Source organism: Macaca nemestrina, chromosome 4, assembly GCF_043159975.1.
Source record: "Macaca nemestrina isolate mMacNem1 chromosome 4, mMacNem.hap1, whole genome shotgun sequence".
NCBI classification, from domain to species: domain Eukaryota; kingdom Metazoa; phylum Chordata; class Mammalia; order Primates; family Cercopithecidae; genus Macaca; species Macaca nemestrina.
Genome location: NC_092128.1, coordinates 2,691,572 through 2,706,296, shown reverse-complemented (window position 1 = coordinate 2,706,296; position 14,725 = coordinate 2,691,572). Strand labels below are relative to the sequence as shown.

Genomic DNA, 14,725 nt, shown 5'->3' with positions numbered 1-14,725 from the left:
TCACACTGAATTTCACAGAAAAACTCCTTTGTTTTTGTGGAAGTAGGGGAGGAAAAGTAACCATTTTGAAATAGGCCATGGAAAAAGGTCGCCATTATGAAATACACCTGAGCTTTCTCTTCACAGCAGGGACCGGCCCTCAGGGGAAACCATCTTGTTAGAGCCTTGTCTAACCTATGAAAAAGACAACTGGATGTATTCCGTTCCCTTTAGTCTTCCCGTCTCACATAAGAGGAGTGGGGAAAGGCTAAGAAACTATTAAGTTTAGCCTAAAGCTACCTCTTCAAAAGTTCAGCCTAAAAGTTTTTCTGTACATAGTAAACTGTAACCTAACTGGACACGTAAACAGACTGTAACCTACACTTGTGACAAGTAGCTGAGTCTCACTCAATCACTGCCTTACTTCAACCACTCACAGGCAGCCAACTGCTCAAACCATGTTCAAATAAATGCCAAGCTGTAACCAGTCCAGCTGTTTCTGTACCTTGCTTCCATTTTCTGTACCTCTCTTTAATTTTCTGCCTGTAAATCCTCTTCAAACATGCAGCAGTGCCAGAGTCTCTCTGAACCTATTCTAGTTTGGGGGTGCTGCCTGGTTCACAAATCATTCTTTGCTGTATTAAGCTCTAGTAAATTTAATTTGTCTCAAGTTTTTCTTTTAACATACGGCATCAGAAGTGGGATCCAAAGTGGAGCGTCCAATGACACCTAGGAGCATCGAATAACCAAACAGGATCCCCAGCGGGCCCACTGTGTGTATTGTGTCTCACAGCTGCTGGGGATGCTGGGTAAGTTCTCTCCCAAATTCTGAAGCTCCACAGAGTTGTGTTTTGAGCTATCCAAGTTTGAGCAAAATTTTAATCCCAACTGGGTTCGGAAGTCATAACAAACTGGACTGGGTCCAAAAGACGTTTGTTCACCTTTTGAGTAAACTGCAAAAGAGACAGAGAGAAGAGGAGGAGACAGATTCTGTCTCATGCTGTCTTTCTCAGATCTGTTGATTGGAAAACTGAGTCTCCTCTCTATCAAAGAAGAACGGTTTTTGCTTTCTAACCCCTTTTATCACTTTGGCTAAATGAATATTATCTTACGATGCCTTGTGATCCTGTTTTGATTATTTTAAACCTTTGACATATTTGACAGGCTTCCCAAAATCAAATTACAAATTGTCTTTTTTTGTTGTTACCTCAAACTAACTTTGGGATGCTACAGAGGACCCTTGCAGCATCCAAAAGACAGAGAAGCAAGATTATCTGCTACGTTAAGTTCATAAGCTAGTAAAATCCTAGAGTATCATGCCTTCGAGGAGATTCATGAAAGGGATGGAAAGGACTGACAAGCACTCTTGAATGCCAAGTTTCTGATAACTTTAGGATCATATCGTTTAGACTGGGTATGAATTACCAGCACTCTAATGAACAGACTGCTGGTTTATGAAACTGATAATCCAATCAGGATAAAAATTAATTGAATACCAAGGAAATACTCTGCCAGATTTTCAAGCTAAGTCAGCCAGTACTGAAATGGTTATGATATGTGTTTTAGATGAACTCCATGATCCAAGTAAAATTTACCTATAATAACCCATATAATAAACAGTGCTATGCACCTGAATTGGAGAAACAAAACTGATATTTAAGAAGATATAAATCTTCCATTTTGCTGCTATCACTGAAGTGAGAATGGCCAAAATGAACTTCAATCCCTTTGCAACTTCTGACCGAAGCAAGAACCACAAAAGGCATTTCAATGCACCTTCCCACATTTACAGGAAGATTATGTCTTCTCCTCTTTCCAAAGAGCTGGGACAGAAGTACAACGTGTGATCCATGCCCACCCAAAAGGATGATGAATTTCAGGTTGTATGAGGACACTATAAAGGTCAGCAAATTGGCAAAGTCGTCCATGTTTACAGGAAGAAATATGTGCTCCACGCTGAACGGGTGCAGCGGGAAACGGCTAATGGCACAACTGTGCATGTAGGCATTCACCCCAGGAAGGTGGTTATCAATAGGCTACAACTGGACACAGAGCACAAAAGGATTCTTGAACGGAAAGCCAAATCTCGCCAAGTAGGAAAAGAAAAGGGCAAACACAAGGAAGAAACAACTGAGAAGATGCAGGAATAAAGTTAATCTTACATACAAGCTTTAAAACTTGAAATGAAAAAAAGAAGATTTAAATCTAATGTTAAGGATGGACTCATGGAGAGCCTGGACAGATGCCTGGTCCTTCCTGAATCCTTAAAGCTTCTGTTATTAAAAGCTCTACACTCCACGGCCCATCATGGAAGAGATAAGATGATCCAAATAGAATATTGGCATGGTTAATGTTCTAAATTGCTAAAATGGTTTATGACCAATGTTTGGTTTGTCAAATCTATAATCCTGGGAAGGCAATCAAAACTTCATGTACATTTCTGCTACATGATAGGCCACTGATATAGTTTTAGAGGGATTTCATTCCATTGCCATTTTCAATGCATGTTTTCTGATTGTATAGAAGCTTTTCCATTCAAAAAGTCTCGTGCTGTAACAGTAGATAAAAGGTTACTAGGAAACATGTTTCTCTCATGGGACATACCTGGAAAGATTGCTAGTGATAGAGGTACTTGTTTCACCAGACAAGTTGTAAAACAATGAGATAAGGTATCATAGGTACAATCACATTAGTATAAGCTAACTGAAATGACTGGATTTCCTTGGTCTAAAGTACTGTGGATTGATAACAGATCCACTTCCACGTGGAAAATGTAAGTTGATCCCTTATACAATAGTCACTGAAGGCCTATGCTCCTAATAATAAAACCTCACACATCTCCTCCTCCTAAGCTCTGATATGACTAAATGCTGCAAGGCTTTGAGGCATTATGCCCAAGTGTTATTTTCACCAGGTAAAGAAAGCTTTCTATGGTCTACTGAGGACAATCAAACCCTACATTATCTAAAGCCTAGAAACTGAGTCTTCTGGAAACATCATCAGGGAAAGACTGCCCCTGCTACTTACACTGCAGCAAAACTTCAGGACCCTGAGCCTTGGGTTTACAATCTCACAGCTGAAACGGGCCCCTCCAGACTCTTCAATCTATACACCTGTTGGAGACCTTAAGGTAAAGCTAACCATGAAAGTTTTCTCCCCAAAAGCAGACAGCATCCTAGATGTGGACAGCTCATGGATCAATACTTTTCTGCTATCATGAGACTCATCTCTCAATAGTTCCTTTGCTTGTGCCACTATGAATAAAACTGCAGAGGGGCCTCTCTTGCGTACTTGTGGGGTATACTTTTATTTGTGGAGAGTTTCATAGTCAACATTAAACATGGGCAACCTTACTGTACATCAATTTTAACAAACATAGCATACAAATGGCAAATAGGGGAAACTGTTGCAAGGAGAGGGAGCTCTCTGTATTTTTAATTTATCTGTAAAATTTATTGAGAAAATAAACCTATTAATTAAAATTATCTAGATGTGATCAGGAAACACCCTGTCTCTTGATATATTGAACATATTAGAGCATCAACTGATTCAATTTTTAGAGACATCCAGCTTTAGCCAAACTGGCTGAAACCAGTATATATGTTTATTTCCTAGGTTATTTTAGAGTTTCTACTAATAACCTGACATTTATGCTTTTACAAACCTGTCAAAACTTTCAGTTAAGGCAGAAAAATCACAAATGTCTGAAAGGAGTCCACATTACCCAAACACCTTTGATACAATCAGTATGCCTAATTTCTTTTGGCAACATTTTAAAAGTGGCTAGCATCTGGTGATCACAGTGTAGATAGCATGAATATCTTCATCATGCCAGATATTAAGGCATAGGATATTAAGCATTCTTTACCAAAGTGATAAATTACTTCTAAGTATATTGAATTCAACAACAAAGAATGAATTTGCTCCATTTTTTAAATTCAGAAAACAGTTTTTAAAGGCTCATTTGTTATACCCATGACTTTAAATTATAGAGTAAGAATGAAAACAAGATTTCTCCTCTCTTCTCCAGGGTCGGAAGTGCTTTCATCAGTGTTTCTCTACTACTATTTTAATGTTGACAGGAATGACGTAATCATCTTATGTCTGTCGCAGTATTTTTTTTAAATGCACTTTGTCAGAGGAGTGGAAACAACTCATCCTAAGCCCTTTTTCATTATTAAAGACAAAACAGAACTATAATATAATCTCAAGGAAAAAACACACTTCAGTAAGTTCCCACTAGTATACCTGAGACTTTACAGCAACTGCTGCTACAAAACACTAGGAGAGACTGGCAAATTTCCAAACAATTGCTGGTCCTCACATACAGAAAAAAAAAAAACAGGAAGCGACTTAGAATTCTTTGAAAAAATAATCTGGGTGGAAACAAGTGTATTCGTTTGTCCTCATGCTGCTAATAAAGACACACCCGGGACTGTGTAATTTGTAAAGGAAAGAGGTTTAATTGACTCACAGTTCCACATGGCTGTGAGGCCTCAAAATCATGGTGGAAAGCGAGCGGGAAGCAAGACAGGTCTTACATGGCAGCAGGCAAGACAGAGCTTGTGCAGGGCCACTCCAATTTATAAAACCATCAGATCTTGTGAGACTTATTCACTATCACAAGAACAGTATGGGGGAAACTGTCCCCATGATTCAATTCTCTCCACCTGGCCCTGCCCTTGACACATGTGGATTAATTACTACATTTCAAGGTGAGATTTGGGTGGGGACACAGCAAACCACATCAGCAAGTTTAGGAATAGAAATTGGTAATAAATATACAAGTGTGAGTAGAAAGTTAAAGGTAATACTGAAGATTAAGAAAAATAAATGGAAGGAGACGTGGTTTTGGTGAAGGTTAAAATTGAAAGCTAAATTAAAGATGAAACCCATGCCACCAATTTTTGCTCCTTAGGTTTGTTTTAGATGTCAAGGACTGTGTTAAGAAAGACAAGAGTCAAATATGTACTGAGTAGGTTTTGAGAATATTTAGTAGATAACAAAGGAGAAATGTGAGAGCATTAAGATATTAAAATGTGAGAAGGATATTGAATTAAGAACCATTCTGACCCTGCCTAGGCTTCCATTAGTGCAGTATTTAGAGACTAGGCAGGTGGGCAAACTCAAATCCCGTGGGTGTGATACATTAAGAATCCATAGGCTGGGCACGGTGGTTCACGCCTGTAATCCCAGCACTTTGGTAGGCCGAGGCATGAGGATCACCTGAGGTCAGAAGTTCAAGACCAGCCTGGCCAATATGGCGAAACCCCATCTCTATTAAAAAATACAAAAATTAGCCAAGCGTGGTGGCAGGCACCTCTAATCCCAGCTACTCGGGAGGCTGAGACAGGAGAATTGCTTGAACCTAGGAGGCAGAAGTTGCAGTGAGCCAAGATGGCACCACTGCACTACAGCCTGGGCGACAGAGAGAGACGCTGTCTCAAAAAAAAAAAAAAAAAAAAATCCATACAGTGCCAGCACCAGTCTCCAATAACGTGTCTCTAGTGTCATCATGAAAAAAACCCCAACCTCCACAAGATGGACTCCAACTGCCTATTCTAGTATTTGAACACTTTCTCTGAATTGCCTTCTACACAAGCAAAATAGAAGATTTTCCCTTCATATCAATGTTCTTCCACTTAAATAGTCCACTATTGCCATCCATCTTGGGCTGCTCATGACTCTTTTTGTGACAATGTTTATACAACAGATCTCTTACGGTTACCACATGCAGCTTTCTTCTTAAGCATAGTGGAGTACAGAAGTGCATCTTCATCAGCCAAGCACACCAGTGCCCTTCTCCTCATGACTAAGCACAACCTCGTCATCCTTACCATCATGCACCTCTAATTTTCTCTTCCGTCTCCACTATTCCTAGGACATTCAATTAATGATTTTGAAATTCTAAAATAATCATGTGGGTGGCTACACAAATGGCAATGAACAGCACCATGGGGAATGTACTCAATAGCAGTTTTCTGAAGATGCAAACATGCTTTGTATACATGCAGTTTCTTAGGCCCATCTCAAAAAAAATCTTTTTAAAACAAAGGCATAACGTTAAAATATAAATCACTGACGACACGGTATTGGGGACAAGACAGGTTGACTATATATCTTAACCCTATCCAAGATGTTGCATTCTGATCATCTAACTCATTTCGACAGAATACACCATCTTGAAGAAGAATGAATGTATTATTCTTCAAATGTCAACTATGTTAGCTTTGTTTTTGTCAAGAATTAGAAAGCAATAAGGTTAAATTTTCAGTCAAGCCTATACTTAACACAAATCAATTGCACATTTCAAAATAGCTAGAATAACTTGAATGTTCCTAGTGTAAATAGACAGTAAATATTCAAGGGGATGGATATCTCAATTACCTTGATTTGATTATATGAATTTATCAAATTATCACATGTACTCCAAAAACATGTTCTTCTAATATGTATCAATAAAAAATAAATTTAAAAATAAAAAATTTAAAATATTTGTAGCTAACTGAAGAATGACCAATTTATTTTGAATAGAAAACATGCAGATAGAAAAACTATCATGAAAATTTAAAACTTGTGAACAAAGGGTAGGAATTTTAAAACGGTAATTTTTCTTAGAACTTTATGAAGTTCAAGAAAAATACCTTAAAACCAATATAAAGAATAGCAGGCACTGGACTAAGCAGTTCACCCACAATATCATGTTTTAATCTCACCACAGCCATAAGGCGGTAATAGCATGCCTAGTTATCATTCCAATTCTTCCTGTTGCAAGTAACAGAAAACCAGACCCCATCTGGCTGAAGCCAGTAAGTGAAAAGACTAACAGGAGAGCCAGCCTCAGGGTTCAAATACGTCACCAGGACTGGGTTGCGTCCCAGTCTCAGCTCTGCCAGTTCCTGTAGAATCCTCCTTCCAAGGTTCACAGGGTGGCTACCATAGCTTCAGGCCCTCACCTCATGATGACAAGACAGCAACACAGCCGCCATTTCATGTCTGTTCTCATTTCTACATTCAGTTAGAATTGAAGAAATTTTCCAGTAGCACCCACAAAAATACTGAGTCCACCTGGTTGGCCTACCTAGATATATCGCCAGCCCTGATTTAAGTCGCTGTGGTCAGGGACTTGGATTTTCTGGTTTGCTTAGGCTAGTCATACGTCCCATCCCAGGACTGAAGAAGCGCCAGGGCTGTTGCTTTGCTGGAGAGTGGCTAATGTCCCCTTTACAAATAAGGAGCTCATGGTTTAGGAAGATGAGCTTGCCACAAATCAGATACTTGTAAAATAAGTCAAAATTTGAACTTAAGTCTACTTATCTGAGCCCAAAGTCTTACAACCATTTATGGCTGTTAACCTAACACCTACGTCGCGGAATGGAAGAGTCCTAAGACTGCAAGGACCCTTCCTTTTCTTCCAGATCCAGTCTAAGTTGGTTGGTAATTTCTTCAGACCTTGCTTTCAGGGAAGTTTAAAAAAAAAATACTTGCATTTGTATATTTTCTTTGTATTTTCAGCCAAATTTCTTCTAATTAAAGTACAACATAAATTGAACCAACACAATAAAGTAATCGTCATTTTAAGAAAAAACAAACTTCTGCTGATTTCTGCTTCTGGTCATGGAGTGTGAGGGACCAGATTTAAGTTCTTAAACAACTACAAAATCAGACCAAAAAATACAATGGTTTCCAGGCATTGGACGACAGGCAGTGCAGGGCTGTGATCCTTAAGACAAGGGAAGCAGCGAGCCAGGAGTTTCCAGGCCACAACCCAAATGGAGGCCAACAGAGTAACAGCAGAGGATACAGAGAGAGGGTTCCAGGGGCCAAGACGCAATCCGAGGGGAAGCCCTTCCGTGGAGAGCTGGAGTCCTGGAGCGGCCTTCTCGAGTCTTCCCGAGCAGGTCTGGGCAGCGAGGAAACATCGAGGCTGCAGTGAGCCAACCGGAGAAAGAACAGCCCCGAGCTCACAGGGGCGGGGAAGAGTTCCAGCTCGCGGCAGTCCCTGGGAGGAACAGCGCACTATTTGGGGCGTCGAGTTGGGGCGTCGAGTAAAGCACCGGAAGGCTCCGCTCAGGAGCGTGAACAGCATCGCCTGCTGCAAGCCTGGGAAGGAACGCGTTGCCTCGTCACTGCGATGTGTCACACGCGGCTCAGTCACCTCGGGAGCAGGAAAAGGCCAGCTGGCCACGCAGGGATCACCGGGGCCCGCATCCAACGCAAACGGCCAGGCCCACGAAACAGGAAACACAACCCGCAGCGAGAAGCAAAGGGATCCACAGAGAGGGGCCAGGAGTCACGGACGACGCCAGGCAGTCGGCGCCCACGCTTCCGCGGGCCAGGACGCCCGAGAGGCACAGGGGGACCGGGGAATGCCCCAGAAAACTGCCCTCGACTAAAAGCGCAGCGAAGGGGCGGTGCGCTCGAGACCCTGGAACGGGAACGACCACAGACACGCAGGGAAACGACCGGGTCCCAGGCCCAGGTGGGCGGGCGGCTGAGGAGCGTGGCTGCACCCACAAAGCCGCCAGCGGCTGCGGACTACAGCGAACCCGGCGCGGGACTCGGCCCTCACGACACGAGTCACTGCATGAGGCCTGGGCGGCTGCACGCCCCTGCGCGTCAGCCCGCGGCGCCCAAACACCCTGCCAGGCAATCCCCAAACACGCCCGCAAAGCGAGCCTCGACTGGCACGCACCTGCGTCTCGACGCTGACGGCGGGCGCGGGGCTGAGGCCGGTGAGCATGCGCAATGTGGTGTGGACTGGGCGTGGCCGGCAAGCATGCGCAGTGTGGGCCGGGCGGGGCTGGCGAGCATGCGCAGTATGGGGCAGGGCGGGGCTGGCAAGCAAGCGCGAGGGGAGCCAGCGCGGAGGCGGGCGTTGCTACGGCAACGGCGGGCAGGCTGCCGGGGAGTTGCCAGAGGGAACCCGGGCATACATCCCTGGGTTCCGGTGTTCCCGGCGCAGTCAAGGCACGGAGAGGCTTTGGGGCGGGGGCGGAAAGAAGGGCGGCCCGCCAGGGGGTCCGTGGACTCGCTTTGGCCTCCTCCGAGGCGGGCCGGCGATGGCCGCAGCTGTGAGGCGAGGTCGGGTCCCGTAGCGGCGCGCAGCCTCCTCGGGGGACTCGGGGTCCTGGTTGGTTTCCACAGCTCTTCCTGAGGGTACGAATTTACGGCGGCCTAAAACCTTAGAACAGTGATGCCACGTCGGTAATTTCAGAACCCAGTAGGACCCGCTGTCATCAGGGGCCCCAGGCGCAGGGTGGTGTCGGCTTTCAGGGGAATTGGAGCCTCGTCGCCGCGCGCCTCCGGCATGAGTAGGATCTCAGAAAACGGTCAGCGGGGTTCGGAAGGCAGGAGATAAACACCAAGACCCTACTAGAATTGCATCTTTACGTCCTAGGCTTGGTCTCGTGTACTTTTCTTGAGCGTGTTTAATTAGCTGAAATCACTTGCTTTGGCACCCCAACGGTCGTTTTTGCCACCAAGCTCTGCCTCTTGAGCGTTTAATACTGGGATTTACAAAGCAACGTGTTCCTGTTCATCTTAGCTTTCAGTACTGGGCGAGGGTTACGTTTCTAACCCTGCCAGTGCCACAGGCTCATTATGTATTGAAGGACTCACCTGGTGTTTGGTTTTCTCATTTATAAAGTGGAGCTGGACTAGATATCTGAAGCGTTTTCAATACCTTTAAATTCTAAATTTTAAACTCTAAAATTTAATGATACCGTAGGACTTTAAAAGAGTACAGGCTTCAGGCCGGGCGCGGTGGCTCAAGCCTGTAATCCCAGCACTTTGGGAGGCCGAGACGGGCGGATCACTAGATCAGGAGATCGAGACCATCCTGGCTAATACGGTGAAACCCCGTCTCTACCAAAAAAATACAAAAAAACTAGCCGGGCGAGGTGGCGGGCGCCTGTAGTCCCAGCTACTCGGGAGGCTGAGGCAGGAGAATGGCCGGAACCCGGGAGGCGGAGCTTGCAGTGAGCTGAGATCCGGCCACTGCACTCCAGCCTGGGCGGCAGAGGAGACTCCGTCTCAAAAAAAAAAAAAAAAAAAGAGTACAGGTTTCAAAAGCTCCTGACCTTGATATTAGTGACAGTGGCCTACCGTGTAGAAACTTGAGATTAAACTGCGCACTGCAGATACCACCCGACCGTTTTTAGTGGGATGCACACTATCTTCTGCAGCTTATAGGCTTTTTGGAAACAGGAACTGAGAAAATTCTGGCAGTGATCTTGCAGGATTTTAAATTCTTTCCACCATTTCTCCAAGTTCAGTTGTCTTGATGAGATATGGGGTGGAACTTCTTTCAAACATCTCTCGATGCCAGAATTGAACGGGAACAGGGAACGGTTGTAGTAAGAACCATCATCAAAGCCTCTGCAGGACTTGAGCAGCGACTGACGTTTTTACTCCTAACCCTGGATATCAGAGATTTGGTTCCACTGTGCTTTTCTCTCTCTGCACTCACGCCTTAGTGAGTTTGTTCTTTCGGTTGGAGTAATTTAATACAAGTGTTAGTCCTTAGATTATATTGGATTAATTTCTCTTGGGATTAATTTCTATTTTTACAGTTAGGCCCTCAATACAGTAAGTCCTCACCTAACATCATCCATAGGTTCTTAGAAACTGGAGCTTTAAGCCATGCAGTGTACAAGGAAACCAGTTTCACCATATGTTAATTGATATAAATAAGAGGTAAGTTCCCACAGCACATTCCTGGTCACAAAAACATCACCAAACTTCTAAGTAAAGACCGAAGCACTTCTAATATGAAACGCTGAAATACATATAAGCTCTACATACATTTAAGAAAGATCATTACCCAATTTCTGGTGAATCCATGAGTGACCAGGTCGTGGAGGGGCTGCGTTAAATCAAAGGTAATGTTGGCCAAGCCAAAGCTCTGAAGCGCCTCCCCCTACCATGTAGTTTCAAAACAACAGCCAATTCTCAGCCCGCTGGGCCTTTCCTACTGCATCAGGTATTGTCCTGCATCTCTGTGTGATTACCGTGTGCTTTACGAATTTTTATTTTACAATAATTTGTATCCCTCCATTTTCCAACCTCCTTATTCCAGTTCAGGGTGGCAGGGGACTGAGCCCATCCAGGCAGTTCAGGACCAAGGAGGGCAACAGCCCTGGAGAGGACGGCATCCCATGGCAGGGCACACTCAACACTCACAGTTACTCAGACGGGGACATGCCAGTGAGCCTCACGTGCACAGCCTTGGGATGTGGGAGGAACCCGGGGTGCCTGGAGGAAACCCACAGCACGTGGGGAGAACGTGCAAACTCCACACAGTGGCCCCTGCCGGGGATCAGTTTCTTTTCTCATCAACGTTACAAGGAAACGACGTTAGAAGAAATGTGTTCGAGGGCCTCCTGTGCCAGTTCTTAGATTACTTGAATAACTTTCTATTTCTCCTCATCACAGTATATTTTGAATACATCTGTCTTCATAAAATACACCATGTCCAAAATCTAGAAGGGCCAATTCCAAACTATTCCACCAGCTTTGAAGGGAATTGAAGCAAGAATAACAACAGTAAGTTCTGTGTGAAAAGACCTACTTTAGATACTTAAAAGGTCTCATTAATCCTTGCGGCAACCCTGCAAAGCCAGCATTGTTAGACCTGCTTTATAGATGAGGATCATGAGGCTCAGCTGTGGTTCAATATCTTGTGCAGCAAAGTGGTGGAATTCAGTTGGAACTCAAGTTGGTATGTCCCCATATTCTGTACTTCTGTGTTCTGGAGAGACTGAAGTTAGCCAGTGTTCCTCTTGCGTTCCAGTTTCTTCATTATTCCCTTTCTCCCCAAAAGAAGCATATCATGCTGATTTCCAGCCTGCCGGTTCTTTCCTCCTACCTGCAGTGTGCCATGTTCATTTCCCTCTACGTATCTTTCAAATGCCAGTTTAACTAGTTTTTCCGTTACAAGTCTCCAGTGTTAGCCTGAAATTTTGTAGTACTTGTGTATCATGTTATATTTAGCAATGGATTAATTCCTAGTAATTAACCATTTGTATTAATGTGTCCTCAGGAGCTCAGGGCTGAACTGTTTGAGGACAGGGATGAGTCGAAGCATAATTGACTTGAGTTCACCCCCTTCCTCCAGAACCAGAATGTGTAACTTAGTGCCACCCTGTAGCAGGCATTCCTGCCACTTCATGATCTGTTAGACTCTTACAGATCGTCCTCACAAACTGCATAGGTTTTTCTGTGCACTGTAGCTTTGACTTTCTGTTGACCATGTCTTTGCAGCAGAAGAATAGAAGGAAGGTGATGTGATGTGATGATAGAATTTGTGATAGCCAGGCAACAACTTTTCCTGATTCGGCATGTTAAAAAATAAGGTACACTATTCTTTTCTTAAACATACATATTATTTGATTCATGAAATGTATTTTAATTCAGCCATTTGAGAGTATAAAAACTAGTTTACAAACCCTGCTTCAACTAGGAATTGTCAGCAGGAATGGGCAATGCCAAGTGTGGCATGGGGCAGTGGATAGGCCGATGGAAAAACAATCTCTGGTGATATTTACTGCAGGCATCTCTTAGCTGGTGATTTTTATTCTGCACAGGAAATTACCAAGTTTTCACAAAAAGGCATAAGCTGAAATGGCAAGAGTCTCCTTAGTACTTGCCTGGAGTCTAATTTAATTATAGTGAAGCAGCATGGGTTTGTTTAGGCATGCACAGGTTTATAGGTCATAATGAATTTATTCATATTATAATTAAGCCTTTAGTAATTAAATGAAAAGATATTCCTGTATTGTTAACATAAATGCTGAGACGAGGGTCTGCTCCTGCTTAGGTAAACAATGAGTCAAGCGTTCCTTACTATTTGATTTGTTCGTATGTGCCATCAAAGTTGAGTATTGAAGCCTCAGTTCTCTTTTAAATGATATATTACATAATATTCATCTAAATATGACTTTTTTCCTACCTTTTAGGGTCACTCATCTAAGAAAGATAACTTGGCAGTCAATGCAGTTGCTTTACAAGATCACATTTTACGTGATCTTCAACTTCGAAATCTTTCAGTTGCAGATCATTCTAAGACACAGGTACAAAAGAAAGAGAACAAATCTCTAAAAAGAGATACAAAGGCAATAATAGATACTGGACTTAAAAAAACTATGCAGTGCCCCAAACTAGAAGATTCAGAAAAAGAATATGTTCTTGATCCCAAACCACCACCATTGACTTTGGGTAAGCTGATGTAGTCATTCATCTTTTGGCTTATTAGGGCTAAAAAATCTATTGAGATTAATAGTATAATTTTTTATGTTACAGAAATAATTCATTTATAATTATACAGAGAGGTATGTATGTATTGAAGGTGTGTATGTATTGAAGTTTAAAAATGATAGGGGACCTTTAGAGCAAGAAGGCAATAAGTAAATGGCAAGTAGGATAATAAGTAAAAATGGGAGAACAAAAGAAATATCTGTTGATTCACATTGATAAAAATAAATGAGTAAATAAATGGTGGAAAAGAAAAATCCCTTATAGTAGAATGAATATAACTCATAGAGATAGTAGACAGGGGATAGAAAATCACCTTTGGCAAACACTACAGTAATGATCATCATTACTGAAATTAGGAATGAGAAAAATTATGTGCAGACACAGAATATTGAGGTAGTTTCTCCAGAGATGCAAGTACATGGCAGGGAGAAAAACAGTAACTTCACAGTTACTTCAGCTGTACAGTTGTAACACTTGGCAGGCAGCGCCTGCACCAAGTAATCCTAGTTAGGTCAGCAGTAACGCACGGGCCAGCCTCACGTGTCTCCTGCTGAAAGGTGCAACAGCACTTCTGTGGCATTCTTACAAAAATGCATATTTGAATTTAATCATGAGGAAACCTCAGACCAACCCAAGTGAAAGACATTCCACACAGTTCCTTGCTAGTGTTCTTCAGAAGTGTCAAGTCAACAGAAGCAATTGAAGACCTAGAAACTGTTCCAGATTATAGGAGACTCAGGACATAGCTGCAAGTGCAGTCTGTGATCCTGGATCAGATCCTAGTTCCGAAAAAAGACATGAGTGTGACAGAGAACCAGACCTGCAGAAGGCATGTAGGCTAATTGATAGATTATAGCAACATTAATTTCATGGTTTTAATCTTTGTACTAGGGTTATATAAAAGGTTAACATTTGGGTTTAGGAACATATGATAATATTTTCTTTTTACAAGTGTGAATATTTATTTAGAATAAGACCAAAACTTGCAACAAATTAGGAATTTCAAAAAACATGAAATATATCCTAAACAAAAATCAATAAAAATAGCAATAATATTTTGTATTAATTAGCTTTCTGAAATATCTCTATAATACTTTTTCCATCTCTTTTGATTGCTGGATACTCTTTGATCATATTTTCATGTGACAATAATTCTGTAATGTCATTCTCTATAGAAATAAGTCAGCCTTACCTCCGTCATGGCTGATTGAAATTCTTTCCTTACGATAGGTGGGATGCATATAGCATGCAACTTGACACGCATTCTTACTGTGTGTAGTATTGCTACAAGTTTGTGCCTGTAAATAAAGGCATGCAGATCAATTCCATTTCTTCTAATTAATAAAAGAAAGGACATGTATTATGCATTTATAATTGTAAATGCTGTTTTTAAGTATATTAGTTTCCCAGTGCTGCCGCAACAAATTAGTACAAACTGGGTGGGTTAAGTTTTCTCAGTGTCCTGGAGGCCAGAAGTCTAAAGTGGCGC

At 42.5% G+C, this 14,725-nt stretch overlaps 1 protein-coding gene, 1 long non-coding RNA gene and 2 pseudogenes across 18 annotated transcripts in view; 2 read left to right on the top strand and 2 right to left on the bottom strand.

The window, feature by feature from the left end:
- LOC105474968 (uncharacterized) overlaps positions 1–7,875 on the bottom strand; it is a 244,328-nt gene extending 236,453 nt beyond the window's left edge. For 6 of the 7 annotated variants that reach the window (XR_011621815.1, XR_011621816.1, XR_011621813.1 and 3 more), the window contains exon 1: positions 6,936–7,875. This is a non-coding gene — a long non-coding RNA (uncharacterized lncRNA). Of the gene's footprint in view, positions 1–6,839 lie in introns of all 7 variants that reach the window. The other variant, XR_011621817.1, reaches the window with a different exon arrangement.
- Positions 1,692–2,129, top strand: LOC139362671 (large ribosomal subunit protein uL24-like; annotated as a pseudogene).
- Positions 7,876–7,904: 29 nt separating the features above from the next.
- On the bottom strand, positions 7,905–8,913 carry LOC139362670 (putative transmembrane protein RNF32-DT; annotated as a pseudogene).
- Positions 8,818–14,725, top strand: part of LOC105474972 (ring finger protein 32) — a 36,064-nt gene continuing 30,156 nt past the window's right edge. For 3 of the 11 annotated variants that reach the window (XM_011729916.2, XM_071094184.1, XM_071094190.1), the window contains exons 1-3: positions 8,835–9,138; positions 12,244–12,335; positions 12,939–13,197. In XM_011729916.2, the coding sequence (XP_011728218.1) occupies positions 12,321–12,335; positions 12,939–13,197 (274 nt within the window). In that variant the 5' untranslated portion in view covers positions 8,835–9,138; positions 12,244–12,320. Of the gene's footprint in view, positions 9,139–11,415; positions 11,527–12,243; positions 12,336–12,938; positions 13,198–14,725 lie in introns of all 11 variants that reach the window. The other 8 variants (XM_011729918.2, XM_071094186.1, XM_011729917.2 and 5 more) reach the window with 6 other exon arrangements.